General features: G+C 37.2%; 1 protein-coding gene across 1 annotated transcript in view; it reads left to right on the plus strand.

The window, feature by feature from the left end:
* UGGT2 (UDP-glucose glycoprotein glucosyltransferase 2) overlaps positions 1 to 19,914 on the plus strand; it is a 99,702-nt gene that overhangs the window by 35,242 nt on the left and 44,546 nt on the right. Inside the window, exons 11-20 of the mRNA XM_076362103.1 lie at positions 1,011 to 1,102; positions 2,690 to 2,840; positions 4,391 to 4,510; positions 7,134 to 7,219; positions 11,767 to 11,902; positions 13,462 to 13,593; positions 15,045 to 15,209; positions 15,655 to 15,778; positions 15,858 to 15,956; positions 17,827 to 17,921. Coding sequence (XP_076218218.1) covers positions 1,011 to 1,102; positions 2,690 to 2,840; positions 4,391 to 4,510; positions 7,134 to 7,219; positions 11,767 to 11,902; positions 13,462 to 13,593; positions 15,045 to 15,209; positions 15,655 to 15,778; positions 15,858 to 15,956; positions 17,827 to 17,921 — 1,200 coding nt within the window. The remainder of the gene's footprint in view (positions 1 to 1,010; positions 1,103 to 2,689; positions 2,841 to 4,390; positions 4,511 to 7,133; positions 7,220 to 11,766; positions 11,903 to 13,461; positions 13,594 to 15,044; positions 15,210 to 15,654; positions 15,779 to 15,857; positions 15,957 to 17,826; positions 17,922 to 19,914) is intronic.

Raw genomic sequence — 19,914 nt, forward strand, 5'->3', positions numbered from 1 at the left:
TTTCTCTCATTTGTTCAGTGACAGGCTTATAGGTGGAGTAATATACACAGCCTGAGTTGCTTGCTCTAAGTGTGCTTTTGTTCAAAGTGCGTTTTTTGTTCGCACTTATTTTGTTCAGCCAGTGGGAGCTAAATGGGAAAAAAATATATCTTTCTCAGCTTGCTTTTTTTTCTGCATATTTTTCATGCTTTCCATTCCTCTGTTGGGAATTAAGACAGATCTGGAAGTCTGACTGCTCCTCATGGGGCAAGTTGGAATAAACTATTGCTGTTGCTCCTGTTACTTATCTTTCTACAGCCACCATAGACTGAGCAGTGTGGTGCCTCACAGCTCTCTGAAATAAAATTATAAGGCATACTTTACTCCCTAAATACTTCCTTCCTCTTGTATTTGTTTATTGTGGATTTTTTTTCTTCTTTGCAAAGCAAGGATATGCTGTGCTATACCTTTCTGATCTATGTTTATTCCAAGGTCCCTTTGTTAGATGAGATTTTATGTTTCTAGTCTGTTTTTCCCAATTCCCCATAACAATTGCAACTAAACATTTTTTGGAATTGTGAAAAATGTTAAGCTATTGAGAAAGCTAGTTTCAAGTGGAGGTCTGAAGGACACATATAAGGTATACTTTTGTTGAATGGATATGTAGGAGTGATTTTTAAAAAAAAACTTACAAGCCATATTTTTGTGTGTGTGTGTATTTTCACTTTCTGTTGGCAGATACTGAGAATGTGTCCTTGTCTCTACCTTGTACAGGCAGGGACACTGTAGGTTATTTCGGGAGGAATTATCAGCTATTTTCATTTGTATTTGTATATTGAAAGTTTGTTAAGTAGCACTCATAAAACTATGTTGTCAATATTTTTACCAACAACACTCAGCTAACAGAAGAAATTATGTGAAAGAGATTTGATGTGTCTGTTTTGCAGAATTACTTAAAGGGGGTGTGTGTGTGTGTGTGTGTTAGTGTTGACATATACCTAAATAAGTTAGCAGTACTTTTTACTTTTTAGCATTTTCATGAAATACTTGGACTCCAACCTGGAGAAGCACGCTTATTTCTAAATGGCCTTCACATTGACCTGGATTTTCATGATCCTTTTAGGTAGGATGGTACATTTTGTTTGAAGATTACAGAATTACTAATAATACTGGAGAAGTCGTGTTCATGGTGGTAGATAATCTCATCTGTTGCATTTTGGGGGCCAGGAAGTGCTCCAGTAGAGGGAATACTCTTTTACAGTGGTTTTGCTTTGAATATGAACATTGTATAAGTAGTTGAAAACAGCATTTTCTCTTGGAATAAGTTTTCTAATTTGCTTACAATTTTATGACTCACCATGTAAAATTAATTTGGAAATGGAAGGAATCCAACATGTATGTATAAAAAGGTGGGAAAAGCACTTTATAAAAAGTAAGTTAAGTGCTTTCACGTCCCTATTTCTTAAAAATTACAAAAAATTTGAGGTGTTAAATTTAGATATACAACACCTTGCGTTATTTTTGGCATGCGTGTGAGTCTGTGTCTGGCCACGTTTTATAATAAGTTCTGTTAATACAGGACTAATATGCTTTTTGGTGTAAGAAATCTTTTTCCAGTTTGTGTAATTATAGTATAATTATTTTGGGTGTGACTTGCCTCTTTTATGCAAGCACTCATAAACTGTAAACATTTTCCCTTGCATTCTTCTGTATGTTGTCAACAGCAGGACAGACATGACTACTTCAAAATCATCTTTGGTGGCCTGCAAACTGTCAGTAAATATACTGATGCCAAGACTGAGGTTTTTTTCATGTTCCTATGATTTGTCAGAGTCTACAATTTTTTATTTTCTGTTTCTAATTAACTCAAAATGTCTTCTTTTCTCCTCCATGGAGATTCTTAAACTTTCTTGGTTTTAGCATTTATAGTTGCAATTTTTACCTAATTTTTTTCTCAGCCAGAGTTTTGAAATGGAGTCAATTGCATCTTTTTTGGTAATGATGCAAATATTAATAGCACTTTTTAATGCTAGTGCTAGGTTTAATTTCACTGTATTTTAGAAGAGACCTTTCAGAATAGAGGAAACTCAAAATGAAGCAAAACAGAAATAAAGGCATTTGTAAAATCTTGCCTGCTGATGAGTACTTCAGGTTAGTTTCCATTCTCATACTGAATTTTCAGATTGCAACAAATGTTCCAGAGTCCTGTTGGGTCTTCTGGGAAAGAGTCTTCTTTTAGAGGTGTAGCTATGTGTTTCCTCCGTGCTGTTTTCAGGGTTCTGCTGTGATGCAGACTTACAGCTCGCCTGTGTCTCCATCACTTGCTGCCTGCTTCTCTACACACTTGCAAAGCTTCCTCTTAGGGTACCCCCTGCTTGGGTTTCTGCCGCAGCCAGGACAATGCAGCAAGGAACCTTCCATTCTGCTGTCCTGCCACGTCTTACTAAAGATGGATGAAATTCCTTCATATAAAATAAATGTGAATGAACAAAAGAGTTGTAGAATCTGTTATAATTCTGTTTTGAAATAAGTTGGAGACATATAGTGTTATTAATCGATTTTGTTTTAAACATTTGACTGCAGGAGAATATAAACATTATTTTTAATACTAAAAATAATGCTCACATTAATAGTCTTTGAAATATTTTTTCTTTTTATGTCATGACAAGAGTTCTATGTAGATATTATGCATTTTGTCTTCCTAAAAAAGTATCTTAGAGACTCTTAAACTGGAAGGAAAAGTGATGCATGGCCTTCATGAACTTGGAATCAAAGAGGAGATCCTGAGTAAATTTATGAGGTTGCATATACATCCTACAGATGACAGTTATGCACTAGATATTCGTCACTCTTCAATAATAGTAAGTAATTAAACAATTATTTATTTAAAGATTACATATTTGATAACGCTATGTATGAGACTGTCTTTTTTTGTAGTGTAATTGAAATACTAGGCATAAGACCATATATCGACAAGCAGTTTAAAATATTTTGGAGGGCGATATCTCTTCAATATATTTCAGGAGTAATTTTCTCTAGCCAATACCTTATTAAAATTTTAAGATGTAGGATATTTAAAAGAAAAGAGGAATCTATGTAAGAGTAGTTGCACACTCATAGCTGTAGAATTTGACTTCACAGCAATTATTCTAGCTGCATAATATCTTTGTATTATGCAAGACTGCTAGATGTACTTTACAAGTATGATAAGTGAATTGTGGACAACTTAAATATTTTGTTTCTAATTGTCCAATGACTCTACTTTTTTCCCTTCTTCAAATTTTATACAGTTTTCATTACAAAGGTTATATGCCATTGGAAAAGGCACTAAAATACTAATTGTCTTCACCTGAAAGAACCGTATTTCATTCTTCTGTTTGCCAAGTATAGACAGGCTTGCACAGAAAACAGTAGAAGAACAAATTGGCCATATATTAATTAGTTATTCTGATATATCTAAAGTGCTGCTGTGGGTTATAGATAAATACTGTATTTGTCTTATGAGATGGTTATGCTGTGTTAAACACATATCTGTGATATGCTGTTATGACCTTTGTATTGTGAAAGTAGTTTCCACACTTGAAAAAATGGTTGTATTCACATCCTGATATAGAGTACAAATGGGCTTTTTTCCTTTTCCATCCATTATTAGTTTTATTATTGTCCTGGTTTCAGCTGGAATGGAGTTAATTTCCTTCCTAGTAGCTGGTACAGTGCTGTGTTTTGGATTTAGGATGAGAATAATGTTGATAACACACCGATGTTTTAGTTGTTGCTAAGCAGTGCTTACACTAGTCAAGGACTTCTCAGCTTCCCATGCTCTAGCGACTGAGGAGGCTGGAGGTGCACAAGAAGCTGGGAGGGGGCACAGCCAGGACAGCTGACCCAAACTGGCCCAAGGGACATTCCATACCATGTGATGTCATGCTCAGTACATAAACTGGGGAGAGCTGGCCGGGGGGGCCACTGCTCAGGATCTGGCTGGGCGTGGGTCGGCGGGTGGTGAGCAATTGCATTGTGCATCATTTGCTTTGTATATTCTATTTTTTTTTCCAATTATTAAACTGTTCTTACTTCAACCCACAAGTTTTCTCACTTTTACTCTTCCGATTCTCTCCCCCATCCCACTGGGGAGCGGGGGAGAGTGAGAGAGTGGCTGTGTGGTGCCCAGTTGCCAACTGAGGTTAAACCACGACAGTTATGTACTGCAAATAAAAACCCCGCATACTTTGACTGAAAAGAAAAAAATTATTAATTTTAGAAGCAATTTTCTGTAACTATTTTAAAAAGAAGATAAAACATTTTACTCTTTGCAGGCTCTCCATGTGTTTTAAAATATTTTTATTTATACATACGTATTTTACTCGATGTTTAATATGTGTTTTTTAACTGGCTGCCTTTTTTCTTTTAGTGGGTTAATAACATAGAACAAGATCACAGCTATAGCACATGGCCTGCAAGCTATCAGGAACTGCTAAAGCCCGCATTTCCCGGAGTTATACAGCAGATTAGACGCAATTTATATAATTTGGTAAGTTTGGAGAACTTAATTTTTTTGCATAAAGTATGTATTAATATGTGGACAGACAATTTATTGAAAAATACACATGCTGTATTCATTGTTAAGATAGGTTAGAATTTCATGTTTTCTATGTGGGTCTGCTAATAGTAGTGAAAATCTTTTTGTCTAGTGAGTCATATGTGATTATTAGTCTGATTTCCAGAAGTGGACTTGGGCACAGTTTTGTCAGGAGCTTTTCTGTTCCTTTCCATGCTACATATAGATAATTCACTACTATCAGTGAATTTTCTTCATAGTACACTACTGAGAGAAGGTAATAATAACTGTCCTTGTTTTAGAGATGGTGAACTGAGATACAAAAAGATTTAAATTATAAAGCATGCTAATTATGAATGTCTTGTAGCCTAATTTTTCCTCTGTACATAGCATTCTGTATCACTTAGTAAGTTAAGGAAACAGCTATTCCTGATTTAAATTGAAATTTAAATTACAAAAGGTAATTGTATGAATCATAGAATCATAGAATGGTTTGGGTTGGAAGGGACCCTTAAAGGTCATCTAGTCCAACCCCCATGCAGTGAGCAGGGACATCTTCAACTAGATCAGGTTGCTCAAAGCTCCATCCACCCTGACCTTGAACACTTCCAATGATGGGCCCCTGTGACGTCTGTGGTGTCTCACCACCCTCATTTCTTCATATCCAGTCTAAATCTACCCTCTTTTAGTTTAAAACAGTTAACCTCTTGTTCTGTCACTACAGTGTCACTACAGTGTCACTACTACTGGTAAAAAGCCGCTCTCCATCTTCCTTGTAAACCTCCTGTAAGTATTGAAAGGCCCCAATAACATCTCTCTGGAGCCTTCTCTTCTCCAGGCTGAACAACCGCAACTCTCTCAGCCTTTCCTCATAGGAGAGGTGTTACAGCCCCCTGATCGTTTTTGTGGCCTTCCTCTGGACCCACTCCAACAGGTCCATGTCTTTCCCATACTGAGGCCTCCAGAGTTGGACGCAGTATTCCAGGTGGGGTCTCACCAGAGCGGAGTAGAGGGGCAGAATCCCCTCCCTCGACCTGCTGGCCACGTTTCTTTTGATGCAGCCCAGGATACGGTTGGCCTTCTGGACTGCGAGTGCACATTGTCGGCTCATGTTCAGCTTTTCATCTAGCTTTTCATCCACTGGTACCCCCAAGCCCTTCTCTGCAGGGCTGCTCTCAATCCCTTCGTCCCCCAGCCTGTATTGATATTGGGGGTTGCCCCGACCCAGGTGCAGGACCTTGCACTTGGCCTTGTTGAACCTCATGAGGTTCACATGGGCCCGCTTCTCAAGCTTGTCCAGGTCCTTCTGAATGGCATCCCATCCCTCAGACGTGTCAACTGCACCACTCAGCTTGGTGTCATCTGCAAACTTGCTGAGGGTGTACTCAATCCCACTGTCTATGTCGTCGATGAAGATACTAAACAGTACTGGTCCCAGTACGGACCCCTAAGGGACACAACTTGTCACTGATCTCCATCCAGACGTTGAGCTGTTGACCACTACTCTCTGGATGCGACCATCCAGCCAATTCCTTGTCCACCAAACAGTCCATCCATCAAATCCATATCTCTCCAATATAGAGAGAAGGATGTTGTGGGGGACTGTGTCAAAGGCCTGGTAGAAGTCCAGATAGATGACATCCGTAGCTCTTCCCTTGTCCACTGATGTAGTCACTCCAAGTGACATGAAGTTCAGTATATAAAAAGACAACGAAAATACAAGCAATATGTCATAAAAAGTATGTTTATAATGAAGCATAAGAAGTGTGTAATATGAAGTAGATTGCATTATGTATTCAAAGTTAAATATTGGCATAGATGTATATAACAGCTATATTATAGAGATCTACAACATCTCATTTAACTATAATCTGAGGGGGAGGGAGTGTTAAAAAATTTTTAAAATTATTCTGCTGCATTTCAGCTACTCTAGCAAAATTATGATAAATTCTAAGGGGAGTTGCAGTGCAAAGCTGAATAAATAAAGTACCAATGTCATAATTAAATCTGCATAAGGATAATCTACCTGTGCAGACAGATCCCAGTTTTAGATTCTGTGCATGCCTGAAAGATCTGATTTTACACTTCAAGCTACGATAAGTGAAAGAGTAAATGCAAAGATACGTGAGATAGGAAGGAAGAATTCTTTCCCAATGCTCCATTTTTTAATTAAAGTTTTAAGTCAATATGTTCTGTTTATTTACTTTAGTTTGGTTTTCACAACAGAAGAGAGTTAGTTGAAAGAAGTGATAGAAAAATCAGCATTAGATCCTTTTTAATTAAATACCAAGTTCATTAATAAAAATAAAGTATTGGCACGGAGTCTTGCAAACGAGAGTAGTGATGTCACTTGGTTTGAAGTTCAATAAATGGTTAAATCCTGTTTTGTGTATTTGGTCCAAATTCATTAATTCTGAAGTTATTTTCATTTATACTCTTAATGTTTTCTTACAATGAATGCTCTAGGAAATTGAAAACAGTTGGGGCGCGCAGCTCCTTTGGAAATTTCTGTTCTTATCTTAGATATTATGTCTGAAAAAAAAAATACAGACATCAAGAATAAATATTGGCTGTATAATATGTTTTCTCTTCTTAGGTACTTTTTGTTGATCCTGTCCAAGAAGATACAGGTGATTATATGAAACTGGCAGAATTATTCTACCATCATAATGTACCACTTAGGTAAGGAAAACTGAAAGTCTTGAAGGAAAGTCTTAAAAGCAAGTTGCTTTCCTTTTTTCTTCTTCATCTTCTGTTCTGCTAGGCAAAGATGTGAATTTAAATGAAGTCCAATGCACAGCATTCTAATAAGACACATTGGTTACCCACTTGTGTTAAGCTTACTCAGGTATTAAGTATTCTTAAGCAAATAGGTTGCAAGGGATAACATACCTGAGTGTGTGGAAAATGAGCTGCAAAAGTCTGATAAAAAATTATCTTGTCAAATAGTGCCACTGGATGCCCATGTGAAGTTGCATCCTAAGCAAAATATTCTGTAAGTAAAACATGATTTGAGGGCATTTTTGGATTTAGTTCTTTCAATTGAGGTTGCTTTACCTAATTTTGTTTTTATATAAATACTTAAAGACCAAAGTGAGATTATCCTCACCAAGTTTTGAATTTCTAAAAATTAGTTGTCTGAGTCTGAACTAGTCATCATTTGAGAGAAAGAGACACTTCTGAGGAAGAATCTGGTTGATCTGAGATGCCTACTTTAAGAAAAAATGAATTGCTTTCAGAAGTGCCTGTTTATTTCCACAGCTTATAAAAGAGAAGGGTGTCCAAAGTAGATCCAAGGTTCAGCAAGATGAATTCCATGTTAAATATTTAAAATCTTCCTGTGAAATGGCTTTTTGTTTCCTCAATAAATTACAGGTTTTTCATTTTCCTTTAAAATTCTACTAGTTCTGATCATTGTTTTGTTTTTCTTCGGTTTTTTATCATTCAATGACAAAAAAGTAATGGAGGGCAGATACTGGTTATCTGTGCATTTTGTCACTGTTGTCACTACCTGGGAGACAATACTGCTTCAGTCCTTGAGGAGAATATAGCCTAGAACCTAATTTGCCTTTTCTGATAGATAACAGCATAAGAGCACCCAAACTGTGTCGTTCTAAAGGTCTATTTAGGTCAGTCTGACTGCAATAAGCCACAAGGAGCTGCCTAGCTACGATAAAAAGAACAGGGCAACCAGGTACCTTGCCTGAGTATTTTCCTGGCCTTCGCGCATTTGGAGATCAAAGAATTCCAGACCCAGATGTAGTTCTAAATATTTAGCAACCCTCCATGGGTTTCTCTTCCATAAACGTTTCTGTTTTCCCCTTGAATTCATGTAAAGTTTTAGCACCCACTGTATCCTTTTCCAGGTGTTTTTACAGTTGAACTACATGGTGTATGAAGAACTGCTTCGTTTGTTTTGAGCCAAACTTTCAATAGCTTCATTTACTGTCTCTGTAGCTTTTCTAACTGAGAGAGAGACTAAGCAGTCTCTCCCGCTCTCTAGATGCCAGTCATGATTTTATAAAGCTCTGCCATATTTGACCACAGTCATTTCATAGAATCATAGAATGGTTTGGGTTGGAAGGGATCTTAAAGATCCTCTAGTTCTACCCCCCTTGCCATGGGCAGGGACACCTTCCACTAGACCAGGTTACTCAAAGCCCCTTCCAGCCTGGCCTTGAACACTTCCAGGGATGGGACATCCACAGCTTCTCTGGGTATCCTGTTCCAGTGCCTCCCCACCCTCATAGTGAAGAATTTCTTCCTTATATCTAATGCAAACCTACCCTCTTTCAGTTTAAAGCCATTACCCCTTGTCCTATCACTACATGCCCTTGTAAAAAAATCCCTCTCCAGCTTTCTTGTAGGCCCCCTTCAGGTACTGGAAGGCTGCAATAAGGTCTCCTTGGAGCCTTCTCTTCTCCAGGCTGAACAACCCCAACTCTCTCAGCCTTTCCTCATAGGAGAGGTGCTCCAGCCCTCTTTCCCTAGGTTACTAGTTATTCCTTGCCTGGAAGCTGTTCCAAAGATTGTTTTGTTTTGTGAGTTGTCCTTCTCTGAACTTTCTTAATTTTAATATAACTTCTCTGAGATGAGAGCAACAGCCTTGTACACAGTGTTCAAGATGTGGACAAGCCTTGGGGTCTATACTGCCATATAATATTTTGCTTTGCTGACTGTTCCTACGGCACCCAGATGATACAAGACTTCAGGAAAAGTTATTTACAATAATGAGAGATGTAAGAAATGGGAGAAGCAATTAATTGTAGTATGTATCTTTATGCATTAATTATTATTTATATCTTTTTTAGAAAACTTGCTGTATTTCTTACTTCCCTCTGTCCTTTGATCTGATGCACACCTGATTATGTCCTGAACATGTGTCTAAACAATTTTATACTGATATGACAGATTTAGTTTTAATAGTTTTAAAATATCTAATGTGAAGTGGCTATCCAAATGAAAAGCTGACTTCCTAAATCAAGTCATTGATTGCTTGTAAATATGAAGGTCTTCTGAAACATGGGCGCAGCATTGCAGACTGTCATGTTGTTATAGTAGCTCTCATGTATCATGAGATCAGTAGGTCTCTCATGTTCTTGTAGCAGCTATGATGGAGCTGTACGCTTTGTGGAAATATTTGCAAGATGCACAGTGTTTTGTATAGCAGAAGCCAGCTTTGAGTCTCCGTGATAGTCCTTTAGAAAGACTGTGATTCCCTTGTTCTGTCTCACAATTCACCTCTTTTTGCAGTTGGCATAATTTTCAAGCTTTCAACTGCTGCGTATAGAACATTATCTACTGCTGTCATATGTGTAGACAGGAATAGGCGGCAGCTTATACAGCTGTATTTCATAGATGGCTGCGATTGTGTAAGCCAGTTAGCACATTATTAAGTGGTTTAGGTTGCAGTTTGGCAGCCAGAGACATCCCTACCTGTAGGTTTGCTAAAAAGTAAATGCAGAGAACAAAGTTGAATAGCTGCTTTCATAGGGATTTTTCATGGAGCAGCTTTTTTGTGCACTGTTGGGTTTGTCTTGGGAGAAGTGACAGCTAATGGTAGAGGATTTTGCTGCAGACCTAGTATGAATGGCATTAGCTGCACATAGTCAGGATGATTCAAGGATGCGTTCTGGAAAACTACATGAAGTTGGTCCCTGAACTGCTGCAACAGCAAAGTATCCACATAAAATCTCCATTTCTGATTCATAAAAATATCTGGTTTTGACCATCTTCTTCCCATTCCTCTCTCCCATTATACAAGCAGGCTTAATGTTGAAGTGCAGGGGTGAAGGGGAGGGTATCTATTCTTCTAAGAAAATGTATTGATACCAGACAGTGGAAGCCTTGGAAATCCTTCAAAGCGTTCTGATGGCTTTGTGCTCACAAAATTCCAGGTGACTGGCAGAATCCACCTTCCTAGTCTTCATCTCTTAATGCAGGCAACTTTGTTAATGAATAGGCATATATTTCTCCTCTTGGGAGTCTGTATGTTCTAGCTATGGGTGTACACGTGCTCTGTCACTTGTGACTGGAAAATTCTCCTTTGAAATTTTTGTACTCTTGCTCATCCTTACCTATTGCTTGTGACATGGCATGGAGCTTGTCTACTCTCTTTCCTTCCTTTCACTGTCAGAAACTGGCCTAGTGTTTTCTGGTCCAGGTCAACTTGCCGGTGCCAAAGATCCTCAATGGGAAGGATCTTTCTTGTCCTTTTCCTATACTAGCTAAGATGGAACTGACTGTAATGATCAGAAGTCCTTTCAAGTAGTGTAGTAGAGACCAGAAGGATCCTTATGTGTTCTCAGCAGGGAATATAACTTCAAATATCTTCAGTTTTAACTCTCCTGGGTCTTCAGTCTGTGGAAGACTTTGTGCTTTAGTCACTGTGCCACTATTTGCAGTCTGGTCAACCAGATTGTCTCATTGCTTGAAGCCTTTGTTCCCTGGAGAAACAGGATCTTCACATCAGTATCTTGGACTTCTGAGCTTTCTGGAGTGCGTGCCAAACCTTTCAGTGACATCTTCATGAGTTACATGTGCAAACAATGATGCTCGATTTAATCAAAACGTTTTGTATAGACGAACAAGTGGCTGTTAGGTTTGAATTTCACCTGCTATTGTAGAACACCAAATCTCTGTTACATTTCATGCTGTAAAGGTTTTTTTCATGAGAACAGTATCAAAATACCACCTCCACTAGGAGTTTTCTCAGTTTTTTTTCCTCTCAAGCCTCATATTTCTAGGGCTTTTTTCATTTAATGGACATGTAGGGAATTGTAGTAGATGTGTTAAAATTGCTGTGAATGGAGAATGAATGGCAATGGGAGGGTGGGGAAGCCCTGGAAGGTAAAAAAGGCAAGAGAAGGGCTAGTAGGAGTGGCATGTATTGATGACAGGGCTTCAAGACCCCAGCATGTCTACATGCAGCTACTCAAGACACCCATTTCAGGAAAAATAAAAGACAGATTATGCTCAGACTAAAACAAAGACTCAAGGTTAAGAGATGGTGGCGGGAATGCAAACAGTGTCATAACCTTTGATCAGATAAGGAAAGAAAGGGCTGTGAGTAAATCCTAATGACTCCCAGAAATCCTAATTACTGTCAGCTTTTTGTGCCTACGTGCTGGACAGGTTACTTGAATGTAAACATCTTCTCTGTTGGTATTAGAATGTATGTGAAACTGATATTGTTTTAAAATGTATGATCTCTTTTTGTTTGTTTATAGAATTGGATTTGTTTTCATTTTAAGTACAAAAGAAGAAATTGATGGAAATGAAGACGCTGGAATAGCTCTTTGGAGAACTTTTAATTACATTGCAGAGGAATCTGACACCTCTCAAGCCTTTACCTCGATAATTAATGTTAGTTCTTTCACAAGAAATCACTTTTTTTTTTTTTTTTAAACTTACTACCTTTCTGTATAGTTGGGATTTTGCTACCTTGTGACAACATGATACATTTGCATTTACTTTACATGGAAACAAAGTATTAAAAACATGTATAACATTAATATGCTATAGAATGATTTGCAGAAATATTTTCCTCCTCTGGAAACCAACTTGTTCTTGTCATTTTACCTATCTACAGGCTTTCTTCAAGAATGTAAAAAGGTAGATGCATACCTTACAGCTTTCAGTACATTCTTGTGAAAAATCATTCTGTATTATTTGCATTAACGGGATGTGCCTGCCTTTGTGTTCTGTATCTCTTGGAGTACAGGCATTTTGATATCACTTTGGCAATCCTATAAGCATTGAAAAACTCTTGGTTGTCCTCTAGTGTAGAAAGTGAAACAGAGTGAGATGAGTTCTTTTTTGGTCATGTTTGAGCTGTTCATGGGTGTAGAAAACAGAAATATTCCAGGCTTGCAGCTTGATGAATGAGCCAGGTTTTCTGAGTGAGAGAATGCAGGTTCATGTACAGACAGGAATTTCAGAGACAAGAGATGAATGGAGGGAAATGAAGTGAGCAGTCTGTGTGAAGACTCTGCAGGCAAAATTATATCAGAGAATATGGTATTAATACATAACATGTTTTCTTACTTTTGTTTTCTATTATTCTGTTCAGTGCCTAGAAACTAATGTCATGGACAAACTCAGAGAGCTTAAGATGAAAGGAGTTGAAGTAACCAGGAGTACCTTGGAAGAGAAATAGAAATCCACAAGTGTTAGGGGCTGACACACATGCGTGACTATTATCCATGACCAGATCACAAAATATCAATTTACAGTGGGCTTTTTAAAATGTTGTGTTCCTCTACTTACTTTGTTTCATAATATAAAAAGGAGGGGATGATAAATATAATTAAAAGATAACAAAAATAGAATCAATAAAATACAGGTTTGAGATATTCAGCACTACAGAGAGAAATGTACTGTTCCTCATTTGAAAAGAAATGGATTGAATAATTTTTCACTTTAAATTTCTTTTGTGTGTTTGATGAAAGTAATAAAATCTTATGCTATGAAATAAAATAGCATTGGTAAGGAAAAATTATCACTGTAGGAAAAAGTATCACTGACTAATTCAGGCTTGGATTCATCCCATATAGATTCAGGTAACTACCCATGGTTAGGTAGTTTGTAGTAAGAATTTAGATTCCTTCTCTAATCAGTGGGGAGAAATAACCTTTCACATTCAGCTCACATAACTGTATTTACTTTGCCATTTCAGATTTAGACTAAAGGTATAATAATAGATTAATCCAAACAGTGCTCTGATGAAAAATTATGCATATGTGTGATGGTGATAATTACTAAAGCAATATAAAAACTGCAATGTAGCAATAAAAGCAAAATAAAAGTATAACGATATAAAAATTACTACAACACTATAAAAAGATATTTACTTTATTGTTTATTAAATTATGATTGAAACTTCATTACATTTTACTTATTTCTTTCTGTTATAATTTTTACAGATGTACCATGAAGTGAAAGATGGAAATGTTCTAACAGTAAATCATGTGAAAGATGTTCTGAGAAGCGAATACCCCCACACTGATGTTCAGAGTATACTAGGTGTTCATTCTGAATATGATGAAGGGAGGAAGGTATGTTGAGAGCAAAGCAGTAGGAAATATTACAGCACACAATTCATTGCATTTGCTAAGCTGAAAGATCGCTAAATGTTAAAGCACGTAAATAAAGTATCTGAGTTAAATTTTTCTTCAGCCACCATTCGGGCATTAGCAGAAATGTTGAAAGGATTTCTGCATTACTACTCTCAGTATTAAAATTTACTATTGCCTGCTGCTTTTAAGAGCACAAGTTTTTTTCTAGGAAGCATGTCAAGGGGTCTCTCTCGCACTGCAGATATTGTTTACCTGTGTCTTCTGGGTGAGGAGCTGAAGCCTGTCTTTAGGCAAATCGTTGTTTCCTTTAATTGTGCTTTCTGGTTATAATTTCCTTTGGGAAAGACAGCTATGGATTTTGATTTAAAGGCTATAGAGAAGACATTTTTATCTATAATTGATTATGTAGACAATTTTCTGCTAAAATGTATATAAAAATACTGTTTTCCTTCACGTGTCTTCAGCCATGCCATCTATACAATCTTGTGTTTCTGACACACACCATCCATTTTATTTATTTCCTTTTAAAATTTGTTATATAACATATATTATATTCCTTTAAAAAGGTGCATCTGGGCAGCCAGAAAAAAGGTGCTGTTTGCTTTATGCTGCTTGTTCCTCACTGAGTCGCATGGAGGCTTTGTATAGAAGGGCAGTTTGAATATGCCCTGGAAACAACTGGATACACTTAAGGGAGGAAAACTTCCATAGAGAATATTAAAGGAATAAAAATAGACGGAGACCCACCAAGAGGAAGCCCCCTGTACGAGCAGGGACTGTGAGACTGCGGTGAAGAGCAGGGAGGAGGCAGTGGGGTGAGAGAAAGATGGACGCATAGATACTGCCATAGAGTCTGCAGCCATCCAGAAAGAGACACTGAAAGAAAACATGAAAGGATACAGAATGGGAAGGGGGAATTACTTACAATACATTTTTATTTCTGTTTGTCTCACTGAATTTTCTCTGTTTGGGAAAAATTAGCCTGTTCTGCTTTCTTATCAAATAAGGCTTGGCTTCTGAACATAAAAGCCTTTTGAGGGTTTTGGGGGTGCTGTCTTTGGGGAAAAGGTCTAGGTCAATCCACCTCAAACTGTGACTGTCTCAAGGTCCTTCTCCAATGTTATTTACCTAATATTTTTTTCTAAGAATATTAAGCAGAATAAAATAATATTTCTCAGCAAGATGATAAAGCAAAACTTAAAAAACCCATATATAGATCTACAATTTTTTTGTCATTCTATTTGAGAAATGAGTCCCATGCGTCCTGTTTGGTTTCCAAACATTTCCTGTTTTGTCCCTGCTACTCATGAGAAGGTGCGACAGTGAATAGTGCTTGGAGTTTAGAGTTGATTGTCTCTTGATACTCGTTTCATTTTTTGCTATAGTGAGCCACAGTCTATTTAATCCTGTGATATTTCTGATATGATCAGGCAGGAGCAACCTTTTATAAAAAGACTGGCCTGGGTCCATTGCCTCAAGCTCTGTTTAATGGCGTGCCCTTTAACAGAGAAGAGATGGATGCTGCAGAGTTAGAGGCAGTTATTCTTCAGAGGATAATTGATGCCACCGGGTTCTTCCAGAGGGCAGTGTTCATGGTATGTTTAACATTTCTGAATGAACGCAAGATGAAATATTTGGCAGTGGATTGTTTGAGTCATATTTATATATTAAATTTTTTATAATGAGGTGGCTTGAAATTAATAATACGACAACTAAAATTACATTGTAACATTAATTTGCAGTCATGGTTTTGAAACAGTGTATTTAGATTATACAAGATTGAAGGATCAACTAAGGATATAGTAATCATATGGAATTTTTCAACCTGAAACTGAGAATGTACTGCAGTTGTTCATTGAAAAATCTGTACCTGATATTTTGAAATACTCTGTGTGATTTTTATACACTTTTGACTTGACATTGTCCATAACTTGGTGTATATAGAAGCTTTAAGCTCAGTTGAAAGATTGTACAAATACTTGGTGTTTGTTTGTCTTGAAACTATAAAAGTACAGATTTAAATTTTTTCTCTTACTACAGGGTTTGTTAAATGATCATATAAATGCAATGGATTTTCTTATGGATCAGCACAATGTAGTTTCCCGTATAAACCCCATTATTCTTGGAGCAGAAAGAAGATACATACATTTCAGATCCACATCTGGTAACTACTTTTCTCGGATTGGCTGTTGTTATGATTTTCCTTTTTTTAAGTCTAACTTGATGTGTTTTACATTTTGCAGTTCCATTTGATGTGGAAGACTTCTCTACTTTCTCCTTTTTGGACTCACAAGATAAAAGTGCTGTAATTTCAGACAACATGAAGTATTTAACAAAAAAGGGTATATTAATTTTGTATATGGTTTATATATATATATATGGGTATTACAAATTGTTGAAATTTGCCTGTAAAATGTCCCAAGTAAGTAAATATCCCAAGGATCCCATGTAAATAAGTAAATTTCCCAATATCCCAGTATCTTATTTCAGGAGCCAGATCATATCCTAATGGTATTATAAATAATAATTAAATAAATAAATAACAGGATAGTTTTTTTAAATTTTGTAGTTTTGAAATGGGATGGATGTCATGGCTAGGGTTTTTTTTACAGATAAGAAGTTAAAAAGTTTTGTAAGACTTTTGCAGCTTTTAAAACAGACTCAGTTTTCATACTGACACAGTTTTATTAGAGAATATTAAAAAGGGTGTATTCAGTTTTCAAGTGACTCTTCTTTGCAGCATTATCAAGTCAATACTTTATAGTCTTCGTAAGATCTATATCAAAATTAGGCATTTCTACAGTTTAAGAGATAATTCATTTTATTTCTTGTTTGTTAGCATTCAGTATCTCTTTATTATTTTTCCTCTAGTTGATTGTTTAATTTTGGTATCTGAAGCTTTGTCTTTCTATAGAAAAGAAAAAAATACATATATTCTGATGGATTATCACTCATTTATACATTTTATCATACTAAAACTCATGCTTTTTTGTACACTTAAAATAGTTTTTGATGTAAAATATTCTTACTGCATATACAAGTACTTTCCCTCTGAGTTAGAAGAAATTATAATTACAACAGTGGGGGCATAATACTGCATGGAATTTTGCATTAGTCTGTACCTTGTTAACATCTAGGAGTAGATAGTTAAAAACTGCTCATTTACATCAGTCCATCAAGGAACAGAATAACCCTGTTAGCAAAGCGCTATTCTTTCAGTAATTATTATGTGGTGTTAACATAGTTTTTACTTACTCCATTATCAGACAGAAATGCTATATACTTAGACTTCTTTAGAATAAAATTATTTGACTGTATTTGATTCTCTGTCTACAACCACAGGGACACCCCAGCTAGTTGTCAAATGATGACTGGCTTTCAACCTGTAGGCTCATTTCTAAGATTCAGATCTCTTGTGTAAAACCCATAACCTTTAAGCTGGAATCTACATTTCAAATCTCTGTCCCCAGTGTGTTTCCCGAGACCCCAACAACGCTTAATCATAACCTCTTCCTAGAATCTCACCAGAACCTTGTAAAATTCCGTCTATACATATTACCTTTTAGGGGATATATGATAGACCAGGGTAGACTGATATTCTTCTACAGATAATTTTGCAGAATTTTTCATGTACCATTGCCTTTCTATGAAGAATAAAGAACAGGAGGCTACAGACCAGGAAAAAGGGAAACTTTCTGCGTATACACCTATACTGTAGTTTATTTTCTTAGGGCTGTATTTGGTATATTCCCGTTTGTGTCCAGAAATGGTAAGTTTTGTCCTGCCTTTGGTTGAAGGGTGCTCCCTTTGCTGGGGAAGGTGAATGGCCTGACTCAGGCATTCTTGTAACGACTTAATTCTTTTCATTTCTGGCTGTATGACCAGCCTCCATCAAATGTTCACAAGAAACCTCTGGTAAAGCAGGTCTTGTTAATTGGAGCTAGCTTATTATTTAGGGCAATCTTGTTTCAGTGGTACAACAATAGATTGGCTATTTTAGTGACTCTCTCATATTAACATAACGTACCTCCGAAGAATTTTATTTCAATTCAGAGGGCAAAAGATTCTCTTGTGGCAAAGATTAATCTTACAGTTGAAGTCAACAGTCAAACATACACATGAAGTTCAAAATCTCAACCAGAATTAATTAATTATTCATTACTCGTGAGAAGATTCTCCAGGATGTAAAGCAGGATTATCTTTAATTTTCAGATGAAGATGCTTTATATGCTGTTACTATCTGGATTATTGCTGATTTCGATAAGCCAGCTGGGAGACGACTGCTTTCTAATGCCTTGAAACACCTGGTGAGTTTCTAGCAGTTTTTATTAAAATAATTATTATGAATATGTTCTTAACAACACTGTGCAAATTCAAAAATTATACTTTTAAATAAAGGTGTAACATTATTTTTTTTGTGGGTCAGGTGCAGACTTAAGAGGCTGTCGTTTCATTTTGCTCTACTCTCCTGCAGCACTGGCATCTTACAGGCCTGTAAACGATCATTTGATTCACAGACTCCTGACACAGGAGACAAACTATGACACTGTGCGTTAAAAGGGTGAATTTCTTCCCAGTTACAGACTTTCTCCTGTGAGGTAACCTAGCATGTTACCTGGGCCAGGGAAGTTTGGATAATGCCTGTTCATGTGAACCATTATGCAGTGTTCTCGAGTATCGTATGGCATAACTGTGGCCATGAAGTGACCATTTTTCCATGTACTGTTTGTATGCTTCTGAGACAGATTACAGGTTTTTTGGTATTTTAATATGCTAGGAGGATCATCTACATTTATGAGTTTGCTTATTTTTAAGTTACTCGGTATTAATAACAGAATTTAAGGTATACAAGTAAATGTCACGTAATATAAATGACAAAAAACCTCAGTTCTGGGGAGTTTAGAAGACTAATTAGACTGAAATTGGGAAAAACATCTAGATTTAATAACCAGGAATGAAATAGGAACCATCCTACGGGAATTATAAAATCGGTATGCTGCAGAGAGCATGTGATACCAAATATATCCTGAAAAGAGGCTTAAAAAACTGCAAGGAGGGATATGCAGTACAAGTCCTTGTTACAGGAAGAATGTTTCATTTATCTGACTGCTAGATCTGTGACCCAAACTTGACAGATATATTCCCGCTGTAGTTTCACTATTTTCCCCCTTCAGTGAGGAAAATATGCCATAGGTCCCAACCCTAGGAAGCGAGAACTGTCTGGGCAAGTCCCCATGTGTTAGTGAGGAGGCTCTAGGAAAAGCATTAGAAAAAGCTGTTCTGAACAAGGTTTGTTTCATCTTCTATGAAATAGCAGTTTAATTGATTATGTTCATTCTAATTCGTAGATTTGATTTAGTTAAACCTCATTTCCAGTTGTACTGCTTGGCCTAATGATTTCCAAGCTTCATGACAAACAAAAACACAGTATTTTTTAAAAGTCCATTGATTTCTATAGTGATTCTCTACTCCTTTCTAGCCCCTTTTGTCTGTTGGGTCAGGGTCTAGTAGAATTTCCGATAGGTGCAGAACTGGCACAGATACCCCTTGTGCGTGACTTGCCATTGGCCTTTGAAGAAAATTGAGCAAGAGTTTGGGAGGGGAAGTGGCCAAGGGGAACTCACTTTTAACTATTCCAGCTAATACATAATATATTATTTTGAAAACTACTAATATATTCTAACGTAATTTGAAAAAAGTAGAGATGTCTTGGCTGGACTTCTGGATGTCACCTAGTTCAGCCTCCCACTCGGAGCGGGACTATTGCCATCATTAGATCAGGTCAGCTGTAGCTTTGCCTGAAGAGTCCTGAAAATTTCCAGGGAGGCAACTCCATCCCCTCCCTTGATAATTTGCTCTGGTGTTGCACTGCCTTCCTAGTGTAGTTTTTCCTAATGTCTGCCAAGCCAAAATCTGTGGCCATTACCCCTACCAAGAAGAGTTTGGCTCTGTCTTGTTTTTCTCTCCCCCTTCAGTAGCTGTTGGTTGCTACTAGAGTTCTCTGTAGCCTCCTCTTCACCAGACTGAGCAAGCCCAGCTTATTCAATGCCTCCTCGTAGGTCTCTGACCATCTTGGTAGCCCTTTGCTGAAGCCTCTCCAGCATCTCAACATCTTTACGGCAAAACCGGGCACAGCAGTCCACGTGCAGTCTCACAAGTACTGAGTAGAGGAGCATAAGAACTTCCCTTGATCGGCTTGCCATGTGTCTCCTACTGTAGCCTAGTATGCCGCTTGTCTTCTTTCCAGTGAGAGAGCGCATGCTTCTCAGGAACAGTTTAAAGAACACATTTTCAAGCTTT

This window comes from Aptenodytes patagonicus, chromosome 1, assembly GCF_965638725.1.
Source record: "Aptenodytes patagonicus chromosome 1, bAptPat1.pri.cur, whole genome shotgun sequence".
NCBI classification, from domain to species: Eukaryota; Metazoa; Chordata; class Aves; order Sphenisciformes; family Spheniscidae; genus Aptenodytes; species Aptenodytes patagonicus.